This window comes from Osmerus eperlanus, chromosome 12 (genome assembly GCF_963692335.1).
Source record: "Osmerus eperlanus chromosome 12, fOsmEpe2.1, whole genome shotgun sequence".
Lineage (NCBI taxonomy): Eukaryota > Metazoa > Chordata > Actinopteri > Osmeriformes > Osmeridae > Osmerus > Osmerus eperlanus.
In genome coordinates, this window is record NC_085029.1 from 3,567,296 (window position 1) to 3,585,277 (window position 17,982).

A 17,982-nucleotide genomic window follows, 5' to 3' on the forward strand; every position below is an offset into this window, starting at 1 on the left:
TGATAAGGCTGCCATGGTGATTGTCTGTGTTGTCTTAACCAAACACACCCTGTGGATTCACCTGTGTTTGGCCAGGCCTTACTTATCCTCCTCCAGACATCCACTTCACCCAGACTCCAGCTATCACAAGCCGAAAGGAGAAATGCACAATTTCCAGCATGTCCTCCATCATTTCTATCGGCAAGGTATTTTTTGTTGTTGTTTTTTTTCCATATTTCTGAAATGCCAAAAGAAGCTTTGGCAAACTCGGTGGTGAGGCTGTGGTCTGTGTTTCCATTGTCTTACTACATGTGAGACTCAGTTTCTAGAATCGGGTTTCAGAATGTGTCCTTAGGACAGATGGTCACAACTGCACAAGCCAGTTCCCTTTCAGTGAAGTTTCGTCCGTCCCCTGTCCGTCCCTCCTTTCTCTGTTATTATGTATTTGACTCTGTGGCTAGATGGTTGGTCAGAAGAACTTGTTCAGCATAATCTGGCTTGATGAAGTAGATGTTTTTTTATTTACTTACTATCAAGAGCTTTTAGTTAACCTAAGATAAGCATCCCGGGGGACTCTTTCTCTCCGCACCCCCCCCTCCCAACCCCCGCACACCCCAACTACTGGTGCACTGAAACCTCTCATGAACCCGAGCAAGCAGACATTCCAATCACAGGAGGAGCAGTTTTTTAGAAATGTGTTCCCCGGCCTCAGGTCCTATCACGCTCTGTCTAATGCTGAACCCACATCCCACCCACCTCCCCCCACTGTCACTGGTCTGTGTGTTCCAAGCCTCTCTTCACACTTAACACTACCCATGTCCCATCTTCATGAGGGATCTGGACCTGGCTTCATCGCTGGTCTTTCTGGTGAAGGGATGATAAGGAGAACAGCTTCTCCCAGCCTCCCTCTCGGCTGCATCCCCGGCACCCCCATCCGTCTCCTCCAAAAAAACAAGCGGGCTGTCGCCTCTCCCTTCTGTCCGCCCATCTGTGAGGCAGTATGGGCACTGGCTAGAGAAAGACAGGCAGGATAACAGGGCTGCATGACACCAAGGAGAAAGCAATAAACCAAATAAATTGGAGTTAAAACCTACCAAAAGAAACGAAAGGAGTTGTATTACCAAATTAAGATGATTTTCAGAGCTGGTGTTTGGCTACTGTTAACTGTTCTTTCTCCTCCCTCTTGCTCTCTTTCTTTTAATCTCTCTTTCCTTTTATCTTTCTCCCTGAACCTGCTGTGTCATGCCTCAGACTGATGCATGATGGGAAGGGTGACTGCTGGTGGTGGACTTGATAACACAGCAGATGTGGACCCTCTGAAAGTCATGAAGCCTGAATTGTTACCATGTGTTCCCCTTCCTCTTTCTCCTCCCTCTATTTTCTCTCATCCCCTTCTCTAACCAAGACTGGTGGCAGGATAGAGGGGGGGGGGGGATGCCTGGAGGCTTGTTAAAAGTTTAATATACTGTACAATCACAGTAATTGACTGGAAATGTTCAAGTTCTCCCGTTATGGTTCTAATTTATGAAGTCCCCATGAAAGTTTAATGGGTGAATGGCACTATAGTCAATTGATCTAAATCATTCCACAGCTATCTCTCCTCCAGCTTCTCCTCCTCTTCCTACCACCGCCGCTTGCCAAGTGCTGCCCTGCGGCAGCCCACGCCCCAGAAAGATGGCCAGATTGCTCCAAAGACATGTTGTTGGACGTCTTTTCCCACCATTCGAGCTGTCAGGGAAGGGCCACTCAGCACTTAGAACTGGTTGGAATGGCTGGCTTCGTCGCCCTGGCTGCATCCCCCTCCTCTGTCATGTCGATGTTGTTTATTTTATTTTGTAGTTTTATTTATGACAGAACTAAATTGAAACTAAACCATGGTTTCTTCGTCTTTCTATGTCATATGTTGGGCTGGAAAATGATGTGTTTTACTTAATTATAGAGTGCTGAAGAAGATAATTTTGCTCATGTGGAACTTAGTCAGTGCCTTGGTGACACGCTAGATAGGGTCGGTGGCAGTTTGATTGGCCAGGCGTTATTTAGCTAGCCCATAAAAAACTCCTGAGAAATTTATACATTTGCTTCCTCCTGCAACGGCAACATTTGCCTTCTTACTTCCTAGGTGTCATGGCGCGCTCATAGGTCCCAGCGGTAGACCTGAGACGTGTTAATATTTTGGCAGGAAGTGGTGGAGTGACACGCGGCCAGGAAAGGGGCTTATTAAAATAAGTTATTGTTGCCGGTCGCTGTGGAGTGATGAGACACAGTGATTAAGGGTGTGTTTTACAGCAGTCACACTCCCCGGTAAAAAAAAAATGCCGGATAGACCTTCCCCTCTGTTAAAGAAGCTATGGATACACAGTATTATGACAGTTATATCAGTGAGCTGACTGCTAACACATTATTGCCTTGAATTGGATTCTCAATGGGGGAGCAGATAAAAGATTACTTTAATGTTTTACATTAATTTGATAGTAAGGGTCCAGAATACTTGTTTTCTGCCTATTTGCTAGCATTGTATATGTCTTGTATTCCATAACTTTTACGTGGAACCTGTCATGTTCCATTGGTTACAGGGCAGTTTGTAGTTTGACATGAGATAACGTTTTCTGACACACACAAACAAACACTAGTCTCAGCAGTAGCCCTCTGCAGATCAGCCAGGGATAAATAGCTTCTCTGTGTATCTCAGCTCCTTTCCAGACGATGTCACTGGTGACTTGCGAAACATAAATTCCCCAAATCTCCCGCCACTGCTGCTGAGGAGCTGAGATGGGGTGAGAGAGGGGAGAAAGAATGTAAGAGAGAGAGAGACAATGGGAAGGGGGGGAGAATGACTGATCCCATCTTCACAAACTGCTGCAGTCCACTCATATCTTTCCTGCCCACCCCCTTCCCTCCTTCTACCCCCATCCCGCTCTGCCTGGCTCAGCTCGGCTCCGTCCTTGAGGTTAACGCTCAGGTGGTGGAGTGGGGATCTGGCCTCCAGCCTTATCTGCCAAATTCCCAGCATGCACTTATAACAGCTGTGTTCTCTTCCTGGTTCCCTCCTGGTTGTTTACCTTTTTCTTGGATCTGAAAACAAACATGGGACGCTGTCCCCCCCCATGGACGACAGCATCTGGTCATGTTGAATAAACTACATTAATTATATTGTTCATACAGTTCTGGCACGTGTAACTGATATTCATGTGTAGCACAGTATCGGCCTGAGGATGGCATGTGTTTGACTGTTAATGAGATCAGAGATGGAAGGTAAAATATATTGTGAGTGCGTGTGTGTGCGGTGTAAAGTAGGAGGAGGTTTGGCTCCCATTTGACACAAGCTCGACCAAGGGAAGGCCACGACCCTCCACGCTCCTCACTGGAGAGAGGTACAGGGTCAGGGGTCACAGTGGCGGCCAGAGAGGGCTCCAGCCAGGAGCCTCACACAAGCCTCACACAAGCACACACAAGGAGTCTGTGCTTGTGTGAGGCCTGCTCAGCCCCAATTGACCTATCGCAAAAGCCACTCCCCAAAACGGCTTTGACCAATCCTACCTTAGCTACCGGTCACTGCTACGCCTACACACACTGAACTATGACTTGCGATATTTGCAAACAACGCAATTTAAACACTCAGGAAACTGTCATTTCATTGATGTGCCTTATTTTAATTTATTTTATTCTGACTGTATATTTATATACTTTTCTCTCTTTTTAGTGTTTTTTATTGTAATTATGTGGAAGGAGGACATTGCACTATAAGAATTTCATTGTACGGATTAACTTTGTTAATCAGAATCAGAATGGGATTTATTCGCCATGAAAGTTTGCACAGACAAGGAATTTTCTTTGGCAGGAAGGTGCATACAATAAACATATAGGGACCTAAAATTTAAATATGTGGACTATCTATACTAAGGGTACATAAACTTGCAGTACTAAGTGGGATTAGAATAGAATTAAATATACAATAAAATAAAATATAAATTGCCGTAAATTACAATATAAAAATACAAAAATACAAATATTACAAAAAATACAAATGTACAAGATACAATTTTGTAATGCAGTGCAAAAAGCAGTGTGTTTTAAGCAGGAAGTCATTAGAGTCAGTGTGGTCCCTTGGCCTTGTTGAAGAGGCCAACAGCGGAAGGGAAGAAACTGTTTTTGTGGCGTGAGGTATTGGTCCTGTTGGACCGCAGCCTTCTGCCGGAGGGGAGTGACTAAAACAGGGAGTGTCCAGGGTGGGAGGAGTCGGCCACAATCTTCCTCGCTCGCCTCAGGGTCCTCGAGGTGTGCAGGTCCTCGAGGGTAGGCAGATTGCAGCCAATCACCTTCTCAGCAGTGCGGATGATACGCTGCAGTCTGCTCTTGTCCTTGGCAGTGGCAGCAGCGTACCAGGCGGTGATGGAGGAGGTGAGGATGGACTCAATGATGGCTGAGTAGAAGTGCACCATCATTGTCTTTGGCAGGTTGAACTTCTTCAGCTGCCGAAGGAAGTACATCCTCTGTTGTGCTTTCTTGATGAGGGAGCTGATGTTCAGTTCCCACTTGAGGTCCTGGGAGAGGATAGTGCCCAGGAAGCGGAAGGACTCCACAGTGTTGACTGGGGAGTCACACAGGGTGATGGGGGTGAGTGGGGCTGTGTTCCTCCTGAAGTCCACAACCATCTCCACTGTCTTAAGAGCATTGAGCTCTAAGTTGTTCTGGCTGCACCAGGTCACCAGGTTGGCCGCTTCCCACCTATAATCAGACTCGTCTCCACCAGAGATGAGCCCAATAAGGGTGGTGTCGTCCGCAAACTTCAGGAGTTTGACAGACGGATGACTGGAGGTGCAACTGTTGGTGTACAGGGAGAAGAGCAGAGGAGAAAGGACGCAGCCCTGAGGTGATCCGGTGCTGATGGACCGGGAGTCAGAGACTTGTGTTCCCAGCTTAACACACTGCTTCCTGTCAGACAGGAAGTCTGTGATCCACCTGCAGGTGGAATCAGGCACGTTCAGCTGGGAGAGCTTGTCCTGAAGCAGGGCGGGGATGATGGTATTGAAGGCAGAGCTGAAGTCCACAAACAGGATCCTGGCATAGGATGCTGGGGAGTCCAGGTGCTGTAGGGTGAAGTGGAGGGCCATGTTAACTGCATCGTCCACAGACCTGTTGGCTCTGTAGGCAAACTGCAGGGGGTCCAGTAGAGGGTCAGTGATGGATTTAAGGTGTGCCAGCACCAGGCGCTCGAAAGACTTCATTACCACAGAGGTCAGGGCGACGGGTCTGTAGTCATTATGTCCTGTTGGCCTTGGCTTTTTGGGCACAGGGATGATGGTGGAGGACTTGAGACAGGCTGGCACATGGCATGTCTCAAGGGAGGTGTTAAAGATGTAGGTAAACACCGGAGACAGCTGGTCAGCGCAGGGCTTGAGGGTGGCTGGAGAGACAGAGTCCGGCCCAGCTGCTTTGCGGGGATTCTGCCTCTTGAAAAGTCTGTTAACTTCACCCTCCTGAATGGAGAGAGTCGTCACTGTAGAGGGGGGGAGGTGGGAGGCCTCCTGGGTGGGAAGGGGTAGTTCAGGACTGTCCAATTGTCTTTCAAATCTGCAGTAGAACTCATTCAGGTCTTTGGCCAGGCGGGAGTCGTTAGTGGAGTGGGGGGCTCTGGGCTTGTAGTTGGTAATCTGCCTGAGCCCTCTCCAGACAGAAGCAGAGTCGTTTGCAGAGAATTGGTGTTTTAGTCTCTCTGAGTACAGTCGTTTAGCCTCCCTCACCGCCTTGCTAAACCTGTTCTTCGACTCCTTGAAACTGACTTTGTCCCCACTCCTAAACGCGGCCTCTTTCTCTGACCTCAACCTTCTGAGTTTAGCTGTAAACCAGGGTTTGTCGTTGTTGTAGCTTACCCTGGTGCGTGTTGGTATACAGCAGTCCTCACAGAAGCTGATGTATGATGTCACAGCCTCTGTGAGCTCATCCAGACCATTGGTAGCAGTCGTGAACATGTCCCAGTCAGTACAGTCCAAGCACGCCCGCAGATCCTCCATAGCTTCACTGGTCCACTGTTTTGATGTCCTCACAGCAGGCTTACAGCGTTTTAGCTTCTGCCTGTATGCAGGAATCAGGTGGACCATGGCGTGGTCAGAGTGACCCAGTGCTGCTCGGGGGACCGCATGGTATGCTTTGCTGATTGTAGAGTAGCAGTGATCCAAGGTGTTTCCTTCTCTGGTAGGGCATTTGATGAATTGTCTATATTTTGGGAGTTCTTGAGTGAGATTGCCTTTGTTAAAGTCGCCTAGCACAATAACCAAGGAATCCGGATTTTCATGCTCCACACTCAGTATCTGGCTGGCGAGCACACGTTGAGCCTCGTTGACGCTAGCCTGCGGAGGCATGTAGACGCCAACCAGAATGAATGATGCAAACTCGTGGCGAGTAAAAAGATCTACAGTTAATAAAAAATGATTCCAGATCAGGAGAACAGTGCTGCAGAATTACTGTCACATCTTCACACCAGCCACTGTTAATGTAAAAACAAATACCACCGCCTTTCGTTTTGCCAGAGAGCACAGGATCACGATCCGCTCTCAGCAGTTTGAAACCTGCTAGCTGTAGCGCAGAGTCTGGGATCAGTTCACTCAGCCATGTCTCCGTAAAGCACAAAACGGAAGATGAATGAAAGTCTCTGTTTTTTCACACCAGTAGCTGAAGTTCATCCAGTTTGTTGCTCAGTGAACGCACGTTGGAGAGAAATATCCCCGGTAACGCTGTGCGTGCCCCACGCCGACGGAGTCGCACCAGAGCACCGGCTCGTTTGCCTCTCCTACGACGCTTCGCTGCTAGGACAAAGCCGAGGGTGGCTTTGACTATAATTCCCACTAATACTGCCGCTGGAAGCAGAAAAGTGGGAAATAAATCCACAGGAGTTGTAGTCCTGATGTTTAGAAGTACTTCTCTTGTTAGAGAACCCCGGAAATCTTGGCAGAACACTGAATTAACAGACAAAACAAGACAAAAAAGAGCGCACCTAACGACCGAGGCAGCCATCATCGGCGCCATCTTGGATCAACTAAACCGTATACATGCCAATAAATATCTTGAATACTTAAGAAGCTCCGTCAAGCTTTCGGTCGTTAAGGCGCAAAATGCCTAGCCTGGCTCTGCCCTCCTACGTACTTCTGCTCAATTTTCATTTTGCTTCTGTACTAGGTCTGGGATTGCGGTGTATTAGTTGGTTTTCAGAAACACATTTTTGTAGGTCCAATCAGCGAACAGAGGGAGTGGCTGAGAATGATGACGTTGAGGTTGTGCACTAGTTTGAGCTGTAGTTCAGTAATGGCGGCTGAGAAAGATGCAAGCGAAGCTATTCGGTCGGTTGTGGCAACGCTGCCGAATATCCATAAGTTAAAGCCGGAGCAAGAACAATCCTTGCTGAGTTTTGTTGGTGGCCATGAGCAAGTACCCCAGGAGTTTAGAGGGGACATACTGTGTATGCCCCATTCTCAGCTGAATATCTTATCAACAAACATACTTTTGTCTGTTTTAACGTACTGTGCTGCTATTGTACTTTCTCTGAAGCCCTAAGCTAGCTATTAGATGTGAGATTACATTCGCAAAACTGGATAAAAAAAATTATGGTTACTATTTACTAGTACGATTAGGCTTACTTCTAATATTATCTTAATAATGGCTATCTTTTAGAGCTACTATTACCAACAAACTAAACTAATCGCGGTAAAGTTGAGCTAGATAGAAGCTAGCCACTACTTCTAGTATGATAATATTAGCTAATAGTGTTAGCTCTAGCTAGACCACAACAACAGTTTACTAGCCAGCTACACTCCAACAGTACATATTTAGCTCCAGTAAGTGGGTCTCCCTTACGAAAAAGAAGTATATTAAAGTATACTTGTAGTATACTAAAATGGATAGTACTTTTAGTTCACTTTTGATATACTTTTAATAAGTATACTTGGAAAATAGTTCACTTTTGATATACTTTTAAGTATGCTTTTAAAATGGTTCATTTTTGATATACTTTTAAGAAGTATGCTTAGAAACAGAAAATGGTATACATTTCTTCTGGAGTAGGATGTACGTTTTCTTTTATTATACAGCAAAAACAGTTAAAATACTTTTAAAGTACATTACAAGTTACATTTGTTAGATCCATCTTGTATATTCTAATTATTCATGTCTAGGAAAATCTATTATGCATTGCACATTGAATATTTTTTGTTACTGAAGCTGTAACCTTAATTACTGCCAAAACATTTTGAAGCCCTATACTCTTATACTTGAACTTTGAATACTTTACAGTATTCAAAAGTAAACTTCAAATACACTATGGGCCCTATCTTGCACCCAGCCCAATTGAATTTTTTCAACGACGCAAGTATCATTCCTAGTTTGCACTCGACGCAAAGCGGGCTTTTCCCTCCACAAACGCACGTCGGTAAATTAGGAAATGACCTTGCACTCCCGGGGGGCGGTTCAGCGAAAAAAGGACGCGTTTTCCGGCGCAAACGTTCCCTGGTGCTATTTTGCAGTTTCAGAAAAATAATTCCGCCACAGACAAGGAAAAACTTAGTCTAAAGTCAATGGCGCGTTATTCAGATGCTATTTTAAGGGCGCATGCTTGGCCTGTGCGCACTGCTGGCGAGTCCAGGGTCTTGTTCCTGCGAAGCTACGTTACATTGTTTTGATTTATTGTATGGCTGTGTTACATTTCTTTCATGTCAATGATTAAAAGGATGATCATGAGAAATCTCCATGTATGTGAACTTGATTTGTAACAATTGTAGCAATTTCCTCCCACGCCTGTTTAACCGAAGCTAATTTGGGTGGGTTTCTTCTCCCATCCCAATCAGAATCAGAATCATGTATGTTACATTTACATTTAGTCATTTAGCAGACACTCTTATCCAGAGCGACGTTACACAAACACAGAATTTACTGTGGTAGGAAGGTGCAAACAATACACATATAAGGGTCTTAAGTTAAGTAAAAAAGTACAATGGTTAAACTAATTCTAAGAACTAAACAATTTTAAAATAATCATTTTTTTAAAATAAAATATATATAAAAATAAGACTAAGAATTTGAATGAGCAGCATGAGTGGGCAACTTAGTGCAATGGGAAAACTGCCCTACCTTCCCCATACAATGTCACTTCTCTATCTTTTACGGCCCTGACGAGAACATCGGTCTCCTCGGCTGTGAACCACTCCTGGCGTGCGCCTGACAAATCCGCCGTTATAATAGCAATCCGCCATGAAACAAGCGCGCCTGCTCTTAAAGGGAATGTGAGATGACGCTCTGATTGATTTATTGCACGTTACGCCCAAACCACACCCATTAGTAATGTAGCTACTTCAGACCAACCCATTTTAGATTTGCGCCAGGCTCAAAGTCATTTATCCCGCCGGTATAATAGCAACAGCGCCGGAGTCCCGCCCACAAAGTTAGTTGTGCTTTGCTTTTTGATACTTGCATTTCAGATCGTTAAAATAGGGCCCTATAAGTGTACTTTAAAGTGAACTAAATGACCTAAAAAGTGGGCCAATTCAGTTTACTTAGTAAAAAAATTGTATATAAATAAGTACACTGCTAGTACTTTAAGTACCATGATAATAGTATACTTGTTATTCTTAAGTATACTTACAAATTAAACTTGAAGTATACTTATTTTTCGTAAGGGCTGAGCTGGAAACATTGCCTACTTTTAATTCGGAATCATAGATTTTAAACTTGAACATGATGCCATAACAACCAATTACGAATGAATTAGCTTTAATCACTGAATCAGTTTAACCTTGACCCTCTGCTAGTACTACTGTACTGCAGTACAGTATGCTTTGCTTTAATTATTGATATGTCCCCTTCCTTGTTGATTTGAATATTATGAATATATCCACTGCATATTTAAATCTGTTTCCCCTCAATCAGGAGGTATTACTTGTGTAAGAATCACTTACACAAGTATTACACACCAAAAAATCACATGAAGAATCACTTACACTGACCGGTACAGTATGCTACTTATACAGAAGTTTACAGTAGTACCCGCTTACAAAGAAACAACGCTTGGCGGACTAACAACGGTAATTAGGGGGAGTCAGGCGGCAGGGGAGTCAGGTGGCTGAGCGGTGAGGGAGTCGGGCTAGTAATCCGAAGGTTGCCAGTTCGATTCCCGGTCATGCCAACTGACGTTGTGTCCTTGGGCAAGACACTTCACCCTACTTGCCTCGGGGGAATGTCCCTGTACTTACTGTAAGTCGCTCTGGATAAGAGCGTCTGCTAAATGACTAAATGTAACTAAGGTGGGCGTGGCTTACGCAAAAGGTCAATTGTCTACGCTGCACAAACTGGTTCAGATGATGTCACATGGGCCAGTGGAATTAAGCAGGGTTTTATTTGGACTGTAATCCCCTGTGGTGTAGTCTGTAGGTGGGTGGTTGTGGGAACAAGGGGTGTGTGCTGTAGCAGGCCTGCCAAAGGAAGGGATCAGTCCTACTGGATTACCATGACCCCTCCCCCACTCCTCTACTGCCCTCCAATGTATGGTGCAGATTTTTTCTTTCTCTTTGAGTATTTTTTCCCCTATGAGCATTTTCTGCCTCAATCCTCAGTCAGATTTTAGAATGTGAATATGTGGTCCACTAGACAAGCATGCTCCCCAACGCCCACCATACAATGGAGAAGCGGCAGATCTCCAAAGGTGCGTTTTGGTGTTCTGGACTTGCCAGAATATGTTTGTGAGTGTGTGTGTGTGTGTCAGTATGTATACTCTGAATAGCAGTCTAATGTTTCTAGAGCTGAATTATTTAACGTTTTCCTGCCAGCAGGGAGCTATATGATAGCACAGCCTGAAGGAAGGACAAGACACCAACCACCTTCCATCTGCATATCAGGTGAAAGGATACCTCATCACGCTTCACCTTTTTTCCTCTCCTCCCTCCGTCCCTAAACCCCTTCTGTCTACCTGTGGAGGTGGGTGCGTGAAATCGGAGACCTGAAACATGACACCGTCTCTTTTGTCCCCTCCTTTAAAACTGCCTTTCGTAGTCCGTCCGTCCCAATGCCCGCACCAGGAGAGCAGTCGCGTCCGAACCCCTCTCTGTACGGCAGACCACCGGCATGGACTGAGGGCCTGTGGAACGAAGGTCAGACAACCCGTTGTCGGTTCTGCGCCACCATTGCGGGGCGCCGGAATTCCGTGGCGGCTCTGGGCGGAGAAGAGGGCAGCGGGGGGTGGTATCAACTGCCGCTTGAAGCACACCCCCCACCAGAGTTCGGGCCGAAAGAGGAGCCGTACCCCACGTTTACGTACCAGACGTACCCTTATCAAGCGCCAGGCCCAGAGGGGCCCCTGCATAGGCTGCACCCACTGCTGAGGAAGAGCTCTGTGCCCGAGTTGGGCAGCCTGTACCTCCAGCAGCTGATGGCGGGCAGGGCCTCAGCACCCCCACAGGATTATTACCAGGCCAACAGCGCCTTATCTGGCCAGCAACTGGAAGGGTCTGGCTTCTATGGGGCCAGCCAGCACCTACTCAACAGATCAGCCCAGCATTACGGGCTGACTGGTGTGGGAGGAGTGGGAGGAGACGGGGGAGGAGGAGGGGCAGTCCGAGCTGCCTGGGATCAAGGGCAAAGCAGGCCCTCCCACCTGGCCTCGGCCCCGGCCCCTGCCCCTCCTCCTCCACCTCCCCCTCCTCCCCCGCCTCTTCCCCCCCCGCCTCCCCAACCCTCTCACGCTGAGTTGAGCCGTTTGTACAGGGATCCGCTGGGCGCCAAGATGATCCCAGACGTCCAGCGCGTTGCCGGCAGCTCTCCCTCTCCAGCTTGCTACGGGATCCAGCCCCCGCTGCCCATCTACGCGGCCAAGCAGCCCGCCCTCTCCTACTCCTCGGCCTGCCCGCCCTCCTACACAAGCAATCTCAACGGCCACCCCTTGGACCCGCGCCAGACTGCTGCCACCGCCTTAGTGGTGGACCCGGCTTCCCAGGGAATGGAAGGATCTCTCCCCCGAGGCTACTGTGCCATGCCAGCCCAGCGGCTGCCCTACGACCCGGGCTACGACTCCAGCTCGGCTATGGTGGCGGCCACGGCGGGGTCCCTGAGCGCCGGCATGCCCTTGCACCACCCCGGAGCCGACCCCAAGAGAATGGCAGACCCCGGCTTCCTGGCATACCTGCGCTCGGAGGGTCTGGCGGAGAGCACCATCACACTGCTGCTGCAGCAGGGCTTCGACTCCACCGCCATGCTGGGAGTCATGGAGGACCACGATGTGCGCTCTGTAGCCTCTAACCTTGGCCAGGCCCGGGTCCTGTCTCGTGTGGTGCTCAACTGTAAGGGCGGGGCAGGCCAGCAGGCAATGCGAGGCCGGTCAAACAGCTTCAGCCACCGAACCGACATGTACATGCCACCCCAAAACATGGCCATGGACCCCCACGTCATGCAGCAGCCCCCCACCACAGTCCAGACCTTCTCCCCCAGGATGGGAGAGTTCCTGGGCAGGAGACCCAGCAGCGCCCCCTCCCAACACCTCCTGGAGACCACCACCTACCCCGGAGCTCCCCGGCCCATGGGAGGAGCCTACCCCGTCAGCCAAGGTTACACCAACGCCGTGGCGGTGACCCAGCCCAGACCCCTGTCCATGTACAATGCCCACACTGGCATCGCCATGTCAGCAATGCAGCATCAACAGCCGCCCGCCCCCGGGACCCCTGGAGCAGCCCCGAAGACATTCTCTGGCTCCTACTCCCCCATGGAACTGATGAAGAGGGCCCCCAACCTGCCTCCTATGTCCCCCGCTGCCCAGAGCCCCCTGCATAGCCCCCAACTCCTCCGGAAGGGGCCTGCAGCGACCGAGAACGCCGTGGTCCCGACGGCATCGTCCTCTCTCCAGGGGCAGGCCCTCAACAACAACAAGATGGTGGGGCGTCGGACTGGACCACCCGTCATTGTCTCAACCATGGCATCGCCTGACACAAGTAACCGCTATAACGTCCCCCCTCCCTCACTCTTTCCCTCCTCCCATCTCTCCTGGCTTGCACGTATTGTGTTTTATAGGAGTCCTGGTTGTGGATGTGGTCAATTTTTCAATATGTCGTCTGCATTGCTTCTCTGAGATGTTTTTCTGAGATGTTTGCATTTGGCATGGAGTACCATTTTCAATGGAGCGACTAAATAGCATGTGATATATCTGACATGTTAAGCAGCTTTCACAAAGAGGTCTGTTTTTAAATTGTCAACTATTTATACATTCGGCGCAGCAATGTGTGTGTGCAATGTGCCTGAGTTATAGCATTGCTGTGATCCCTGTTGAACTGCTTCCAATGAAAATCACCCCACGAATGAGTGTTGCCTTTACTTTACTTAATAGAAATATGGGTCAATATTGCCAATATATTCACAGCCTAGCCACACCTAGATAAAAACAACCCTCCACATATTGTTTTGTGTTCAAATGACAAGTGGGATTTGTTTACATGTAAGACAGCTGGACGCAAATAAATAGTGCCTACGAGAGTAAAAAGAGAGTGTTGGAGAAACATCTTCATCGACCAAACTGATGGTTCTGCTCCGTTTACCCTCTAATTAACCTCTTGAGACACTACTTTTAATCAACCTTTTTATGTTTGGATTTATTTTAACATACAGTATGTAGAGACATTTGAATGACAATAAAGGTAACTTGGCCGTGGGGTTAACAGTTGGGAGGTGGATGAAGAACCACTGTCACTCTATTTTACACAATTCTTTCCCTAATCTGGGATTTACTATCCCCCCCAATCCAATTACAGTAATTGGATGTGTGGCTCTTGGAGTTGATTGTAAGAGGTAGCTAGCTTCTTTTTTTAGATACCCTGCACACTGGCCAAACAATATCCGCCTGGCTTAGCAGATATGTCAGTTTCATTATGTACATTTTGGTCTTGGACCCCAAATGTAATTCCTCCACCCTCAAGCAGGGATACAGAGGGTGGTGGATTCTCCTACTTTAATTGAAACTTAAATTTAAGGTAAATCTCCATAGCTACGGGAAGGTGTCATGGGTTCTCTAGTAGCTTTCTCTAGAATATTCCACAGTGAAGGCAGTAGTAAGCCACACAAGTTGCCTAGTTATTTCCCATCGAAAGTTTGAAAAGCATGCTTAGAAATTCTTAGGATTTACATGGATATGCAGTATCAGCCAGGTAAAGATAAAAAAAATATTTTATTTTGAAGGTCTTAGATGCCTAATTGATGCCATGGAGTGCAGCAAAGAAACAGGTGTTTACTCATTTCACGTTCTTGTGCTTGTCTATTTAGACAGAGTTGTTAAATTGCCTACAACTGTTCATATTCATGAACATGAATTCATATTCATGAATATTCATATTCTCTGCGGGTATATAAAATAAGTGATTTTGTGGATTGGGAGACAACTATCTGAAGGTCAATAGTGTAAGCTTCTGCAGAAGATATCTGTGTTCAATTTACCATGATAACTTGTGTGATATATCTGGGCCCTGTGTTGTAAACAATGGGCTTGAATAGACACCAGTACAGCTAGAGCTATTCTCACGATGATGAGAGCTGATGAGCTCAGTAAGGGTTTTAATCCTGTCACCTTGCGTTTTGGCAAAGCAACCCAGACACTGATCTGGCTGTGGAGATCTGTGTAAATGGTTCTGTGTTTTCTGGTTCCAATAAAGAGATAATGGGTTATCCCCCTGTATTTTTAGTTTTTATTCTTGACTTGTGTCAATGAAATCAAAGGTAAGGATGCTAGGCCAGGTTATTAGAGAACTTCTCTTACATTCCCCACTCGCCCCACAACCCCTTCCTGTCCTCCACGCACTGCAGTTCTCACGCACACTCACAAGGTCGCCATCAGAACGCATTATTGGTCCTCAAGAAAGAAAGAAAAAGTTTGGCACGTCAATCTCATTTGCATTTGTCTGACATTTGTTGCTTAGGTAATTTCATCTGATAATGGGCAGCCCCTTGCCTCACATCTGAAAGCGTGCCCCTTAATTGTGTGTTGCTAGGCAACCGGAGGTTTTGGTGGTAATCAGCGCAAGATTATCTTCACATTTAAGAAACGGCAGAGAGAGAGAGAGGTTCTGAGCGGGAGACCTGCGCGGCGCGGAGAAATTAGCATTGTGTACATGTTTGTGTCAGAAAAAGCCTCACTTGGTGAGAGACAGAGAAAATTGAGGGAAAATAACAATGTGTTTGTGAGGGCCACTTGGTGAACACCAGCATCTTTCTCTGAGCGCCGTCTCAAGAGATTGCTTTCCTTTTTGTGTAAAGACAATCACGCTGTTGAAAATCTCTCTTATTACACGCATTGTGTTTTAAGATCAAACATGCATATTGATGAGGTGACACTGCTTATTGAGTACACCAAAGCAGTTTTTTTTGTAGTGTTGCTACAGTCAAAAGAAACAACAATTTTATCTTGCTATATTGAAGATGGCAAACTCTACACTATATTATAACATTGTAGTAGATTCAAGTATGATTTATTTGACATATATTACTGTGTTATTACAACAGCCATATTTTCCTTATTTCCAAACAAAAGATTTTGAACTGAAATGTCTAAATCTTCCACTCCAGCTTTATGTAGGACTGCAGGTGGGAGGGCCCTTCCGTCTCCGTGGGCCTCTCTTGGTTGGCTGAGGCCATAAGTAGCATTAATAATGGCATTAAATGGTCAGGCTAGCCTCGTTGGCGGCAGTTCTCTTTCTGCCCAATGTAGGGAGAGTGCACTGGTGCCCGCTCTCGCATTGGCCATGGAGTTGTCTGTCAGTGGCGTACCTCAGAGCACTGCAGGTCGGTACTCGTCACGTGAAGCAGCCTAGCTGCTGTCTTAGCTGACGTGTGTGTGTGTGCGGGTGTGCTTTCCAGATTAGTTGGGTGGGATCGCCATCTGTGTAAAGTGCACATGGCCCGGCACTAAGGATAATCCAGCATGTGTCACGAGAACATCTTCAGTTGTGCTTTTTCCGGGACAGAGCCTTAGGAGGCTGGCTGGGTTGGCAGGAGAAGGGAGAGGGAGGAGCTTTGCATTGAGTGAGGGTGATGGGAGTCGGGACCCCACAGGGGTTGCCGCAAAGCCTGATGGGATCTGCAAGGTTTGTAGTTGATCTGTTAATCTGTGTATCTTGTGTCGTGTGTGAAAAAGAAGGGGTTAAAACTGTTCAGATCCCTTTCCCAAATGTGTGTGTTGGGGACAGAGGTATAACAGAGGCTGTTATATCTCTTGGTTGACAGTTACGTAACCTTCAGAGCTCATGGTTCCCAGAGGGGGCCTTCAATGGGATTTTAATTTTCCCCGGTCCAGGTTTGGAAGGACAGTCATCGGGATGCATGCTTAATGTGTCCTCATGTCCTTGATTGGAAGTGGTATGCTCAGGTGTTTGTGGCTGACATTGATTCAGATGTGCTATTCTTGAATGTTCTCTGCTCACTGTGTAGGCTTGCCTTATGTTACCTGTCCAGAAATAGGTAAGGGATTAAAACTAGAGATCCCAACAGCCATCTGTGAGTGTGAGTGTAAATGTTTGTGACCTGAATCTATAGACAGCAGCAGGGCTGATCTCTTTAGTTTTAACATACACACACATACATACAGAAATACTCGTAGAATACAGGTGCTGTAACTAAAGTTTGGTGCTGCAAGGGTGACTAATGCCAGGGTGCTCCGCCATAGCAACAGTCATAAACGAATCATAAGGTCACTTGTCCATTGGGGAAAAAAGAGATGTTATAAATGAAAAGAAGTCACTTCTCCTTTATAGTTATGTGTATATATAGTATATGTCCGGATAATGGCAAACATTTGCACCTGTAATGTCAGTTCTTCTGTGGAGTCAGGTGGCTGAGCGGTTAGGGAGTCGGGCTAGTAATCTGAAGGTTGCCAGTTCGATTCCCGGCCGTGTCAAATGACGTTGTGTCCTTGGGCAAGGCACTTCACCCTACTTGCCTCGGGGGGAATGTCCCTGTACTTACTGTAAGTCGCTCTGGATAAGAGCGTCTGCTAAATGACTACATGTAAAATGTAAATGTCTTCCATCTCAGTTGAAGTTGTCTTATGATCTCGAAGTGTTCACCAGTACAAGCAAATATCTACAATGCATTCCCTTTACACACCACTATGCCTGTGTTTTGTTGCACCTGCATGTGTGTGTGTGTGTGTGTGTGCGCATGTTGTAATGCTTTAGAAAACGTAGTAAATGGTACAGGGAGTCAGGTGGCTGAGCGGTTAGGGAATCGGGCTAGTAATCTGAAGGTTACCAGTTTGTGCCAAATGACGTTGTGTCCTTGGGCAAGGCACTTCACCCTACTTGCTTCGGGGGAATGTCCCTGTACTTACTGTAAGTCACTCTGGATAAGAGTGTCTGCTAAATGAATAAATGTAAATGTACATTGACTGCCTGTGGGCAGTGGCGGAGCCAGGGAATTTCCATTGGGGTGGCCAGGATGGGGCCAGTGATAATTTTTGGGTGGCAAGCATGTGTCTCACCAGGCGATGCAGAGCTATTTTAGACACATATAGGAAACATCTCAACATTTTCTACAGCATTAAACATATTCAATATAAACTTGTGGACAATATCGATGGAAAAGTTAGCAGAAGAGTACAACATACAATGTAAGATTGACAATTTACCTGGGGATCCACTGGGGCCACTCCTCAGGGAGGACTCTTCTGTCCTGCTCTCAATCAATCTTTCAGAAACATCTAAAATAATTACAATAAGGTGTACAGGTAATTTTCCTAAAGGTTTTATAATGCATGCTATATAGTGTTTAACAAACACACTATAAGCTAAAGTATAATATTAGTGAAAGTGTCTCTGGGTAGCAAATACAAATATGCCATACTTTAATGTAATGAAAAAACTAACTGATATGTTTTACAATGCACTTTCAACCTGACCTGTATATGAATAGACACACTTTAAGCCAATTGTAAATAAGATAACATCATATCAAGCTGTACTATATGTGAGTCTCTATACTGTATACCTGGAGGTCCAT

General features: G+C 46.6%; 1 protein-coding gene across 7 annotated transcripts in view; it reads left to right on the forward strand.

Moving 5' to 3' along the window:
• ctbp2l (C-terminal binding protein 2, like) overlaps window positions 1-17,982 on the forward strand; it is an 82,278-nt gene that overhangs the window by 37,329 nt on the left and 26,967 nt on the right. Inside the window, exons 1-2 of one of the 7 annotated variants that reach the window (XM_062474736.1) lie at window positions 10,624-10,663; window positions 10,788-10,856. The exons of 2 other annotated variants lie outside the window; for them this stretch is intronic. In XM_062474736.1, the coding sequence (XP_062330720.1) occupies window positions 10,639-10,663; window positions 10,788-10,856 (94 nt within the window). In that variant the 5' untranslated portion in view covers window positions 10,624-10,638. Of the gene's footprint in view, window positions 1-10,623; window positions 10,664-10,787; window positions 10,857-10,928; window positions 12,939-15,680; window positions 15,772-17,982 lie in introns of those variants that run through there. 4 more of the 7 variants (XM_062474737.1, XM_062474733.1, XM_062474734.1 and 1 more) reach the window with 4 other exon arrangements.